This window comes from Lipotes vexillifer, unplaced genomic scaffold (genome assembly GCF_000442215.2).
Source record: "Lipotes vexillifer unplaced genomic scaffold, Lipotes_vexillifer_v1.1 scaffold431, whole genome shotgun sequence".
NCBI lineage: Eukaryota > Metazoa > Chordata > Mammalia > Artiodactyla > Lipotidae > Lipotes > Lipotes vexillifer.
In genome coordinates, this window is record NW_006782267.1 from 552,361 (window position 1) to 556,630 (window position 4,270).

The 4,270-nt window shown below is 43.7% G+C and overlaps 1 protein-coding gene across 3 annotated transcripts in view; it reads right to left on the bottom strand.

The window, feature by feature from the left end:
- The window catches only part of PRPS2 (phosphoribosyl pyrophosphate synthetase 2), a 27,003-nt gene that overhangs the window by 14,268 nt on the left and 8,465 nt on the right, over positions 1 to 4,270 (bottom strand). Inside the window, exon 3 of one of the 3 annotated variants that reach the window (XM_007455058.1) lies at positions 1,643 to 1,651. The exons of the other annotated variants lie outside the window; for them this stretch is intronic. Coding sequence (XP_007455120.1) covers positions 1,643 to 1,651 — 9 coding nt within the window. The remainder of the gene's footprint in view (positions 1 to 1,642; positions 1,652 to 4,270) is intronic. 3 annotated transcript variants of the gene reach the window in all.

The window sequence follows — 4,270 nt, forward strand, 5'->3', positions numbered from 1 at the left end:
TGTAAACAGTGTTATTCCTATACACCACAAAAAAGGAAATGTAAGCTTAATAGAAGATTTCATTCAAACTTACAATGTCACATGTTAATTATATCTTAAAGCTGAAAACAAAAAAGATTTCATTCAAAATAGTAACAAATGATCTCTGTTAAACACACACACACACACACACACACACACACACACACACACACAGAGTATATTCATGTAAAAACACAGAAATTATATCACAACGTGAACAGATTATTTTTATTTTCTCTAATAACACCATTCTTTTATAAAAAAGAAACCTATTACTTGATAACACACACACACACACACACACACACACACACACGCACACACACATTTTTTTCACACACAAAGAATGAGAGGAAACAGCCCAAATGTTACCAGTAGATGTTCCTAGAAAGTGAGATTATGGGGAAACAGTTTTCTAATTTTTTAAAAATTGTTCAACCTGCTCAACTAAGTCACGTTTTCATCGTGTTAGCTCCCCTGCTCTGGTCCACGTTGCCTTTGGGAATAAAAAGCCCTCCCGCCAGCACGGCTCTAGCTACTGAGACCTGGTCTGCCCCACCGCCATCCCTGCACCTCCAGGAGGGGTCCTGCCCGCAGTGGGGATTGGGCCCGCTCTCTCCCTCTTCCGGAGAACACTCTAAGCCTTGCCATCTACACCTGCACACCCACCTTACCCTTATTCCACCCCCATCTCTGCAGACCCAATGTGTTTGCTCCTCCAGATCTGGTTCCAATCTCTAAACTTTAAGGTACTCCGAGAAATCTAGAGAGAAATGATCTGTCCCTCCTAAAGGGACACAGCATTTGGTCCCCACCATATGGGACCACCTTATGCCGCCTGCTTAAAGACTGACATCAGAAGATATTTTACGTAGGATGCATAATTCACAACTAGACTATGTGTCCCTCAAGGGCAAAGAATTGGTTTTGGAGATTTCCACATCACCTGCAGTCCCGGCTCTGTACCTTGCATACGACAGTTCTTCGATAAATATTTTATAACAGGATCTCTGTAACAACAAGTTTCCGAGGCTTAGTCATTCACCTCACTAACTGTGAGAATTACTGAGTCTAACAAAATTCCAAGATAATTAAAAGAACGAATCGATAGGTGGGAATCTGACTCACAACGCTCATCAATTTGGGGCTCTTTCTCTAAGCTGATAACCTACGAAAAGAGCCCTCCACTCTCCATAGCGTTCTCTCCATGGCGTTGAGCATTTCTTACTTCTGAGAGCCAAAGCACAGGGGTAATTTTTAAATTCATACTTTCTGATCTCCTTCTTCAAACTCTGTTTTCAAATTTGGTTTTTGGATCATCTTTCGCAATTTGCCTCGACCCCCAACTGCATCTTGCAGGAAAAATGATTCACAAGTTTCAACTGACTTTATAGCCAAGACAGAGAAAAATTTGTAAGACATTTCAACAAAGGTAGTCAAGGTACAGCAACCGAAAATAAAACCTTCGACTCCCCTAATGAAAAACGGATAAAGGTCAAATATTTTGTGAGCCAGACCAACCTTGACAAAGACTCTCCAGAGAGTCCAGATTTTATTTAATGTATCGGCTGCTGCCCTGCTAAAAAGTGTAAACTTCGCAGGCTTTAAAAATTGACAAGACTGTAGAAATCTGTGTCAGCACAACTGTCCTCAATTTTTCCAGTTAAGAAATCAAAAGAAACTGTTATTTGATCATTGAAAATAGAACATAACCTTGAAAATGTGGCGGGGAAAAAAAAAGCTCCAAGTCTTCTACCCCCTCAAAAGTAATTATTTCCAGCTGTGCCCACATCATACGGTTTTTAGCAGGGAAGGAAACTAGCAATTATTGACCACCCACTATAGCAGAGGTCAGGGGACTGGTGCCCATGGGCCAAGACAGCCCATGCTCTGTTTCTTCACAACCTGTGAGCTAAGAATGCTTTTTAGGTTTTAAAGTGGTTGAAAACCAATCAAAAGCAATATTTTGTGACATCTGAAAAGTATGTGGAATTCATATTTCAATGTCCACAAATAAAGTTTTACTGGAACACGGCCATACCCCTTCGTTTACATATTAAATATGGCTGTTTTCACACCAAATGGTGAAGTGGAGCAATTTCAACAGAGTCCCAGTGGTACACAAAGCCTCAACAACCTGACACCTGGTTCTTTTGGCAAAGAGTCTGCCCACTTATGTGCCAAGCACTTTATAAAGAGTACCAAATACCATCCTTAACTTCCAGAGGAGGAAACTAAAGACACAACGGAACAAGAGTAAATAATGGCACTAAAGGTCAAACCCAAGTCCACTTGACTCCAAAGTCTTACCCCAGAACTCAGACCACTCTGCACCACACTTTTTACAATGAATACTATATTGTCATCTTTTTTCCATGTTAGTATTACATTGTGCTGATGTGTCATCATGAAACCTTTCCGTCACTGTCAGAACTTGCCCCTGGTTTCTTGCACATACAAATAAAAGCAAAAATAAAATTTGACAGATGTGCGGCACTTGCTTAAAAACAAGCAGTGAGGTTAAAAATAATGAAACAAGCTTTGAATCTGGTTAAAAGGCTCTAGCTTTTCTGCGCTTCTTTGCAGGTACCTCTAAATAGATCGACTGCGCAGAATTCCATTGTGTCTTAGACGTCATAGACAGGACAGTCCTATGGGAAGGAAAGGACAAGTGTGTGGGGCTCCCCAGGGCTCCTCCAGTGGCTGAGGAGGAGAATCTCTTTCTGAGCTCATAGAACAAGTGTGGCCGACGACTTCCCATCACATTCAAACACTACGTGGCCTTTAGCCTACCTAGGTGAAGCCACAAGCAGGGAGAAGCGTTTTCCCCCATCACCCTGGGTTTCCTCATCACTCGCCCTGGCTGGTACATGAATTACGTGTAGGCCCAGGCCATTTCTCTAAGGTGCTTACTAAATCCTTTGTTACCCTCATTTCAAAAGTTTCCTGATACAAAGCCAGCCCAGTTGGTCTAAGGGAAGAAATGAATAGTTAGAAAAGTTATTAGCAGCAATTTAAAAAGTCCAAAAGCACACCTCAAATGATAGACAAAATTAAAGATTTCCCTTTCGACCAGCATGGTGAGAGAAACAGTCTCTGTCCTTACTGCAACACGAGTCAGCTTGACTAGAGATAGGTCAGAAATGATGGTGCCAGAACAATCGACATGTCCTGGCCGCCTCCAAGGTCAGTCCCAAAGAGCCAGGCTATACAAAGCGTGGTCAAGAGTCAGACTCACCTGGGACAGTTGGGTGAACACTTGTTTCCTGGCATCCTTATTCACAGAATCCCCTTTCAAGCTCTCAAGTAGCCTGACTTAGATGATAAATGATGTAATAATGACACTATCTCAAAGCTTGAACTGTCCCTAAATACCCACTTATTCACACATCAGTGACCTGTCAAGGCCCCCTGGAGTGGGCTGAACAGTGGCCCCAAAGATATCAGGTCCTAACCCCCTGGAGCCTGTGTGACTGTTACTTTATTTCGAAAGAGGCCCTTTGCAGATGTGGTTTTACTAAGGATTCTGAGATGGGGAGATTATCCCAGAGGGCCCTGGATGCCACTGTATGTATCCTTAAAGAGGGAGATCCGACAGAGGCAAGAGAAGCCACGTGAAGACGGAAGCGGAGGTCAGAGGGATACGGCCTCAAGCCAAGCAACGTGGCAGCTGCCAGCAGCTGGAAGAGGCCAGGAAGGATCCTTCCCTAGAGCCTCCAGACGGAGCATGGCCCTGCCGCACCTTGATTTTCAACTTCTGGCCTCCACAACTATGAGAGAATCCATTTCTGTTGTTTGAAGCCACCCAGTTTATAGTAATTTACTACAGCAGCAATTGGAAACTAACACAGCCCTCTGTGATTCCTTTTTTGCTATCAGCTTTCTCCAACAATAAGGCGCACCATTTCTGAACTCCAAATTCCCTCTGCTGCTACTGGTGCCATCTCGCAACTGCTATCATGGCCTTGCTTCTGTGTTGCTGACGGTGACCACATCTTATCTCTTCCATCAGCGGTTAAGTTCAGAAAGTCGTGGAACTGTCTGATCGGGGTAAAAACGAAAAGCAGCTACCATACTGTTTCCAAGAAACACACTTACAGCAAAGTGACTAAGGAACAGTGAAAGGAAGGAAAGAAACTGGTACTCAAAATGGCCCCCAAAAGAAAACCCATCTCGGGCTTCCCAGGTGGCGCAGTGGTTGAGAGTCCGCCTGCCGATGCAGGGGACACGGGTTCGTGCCCCCGTCCGG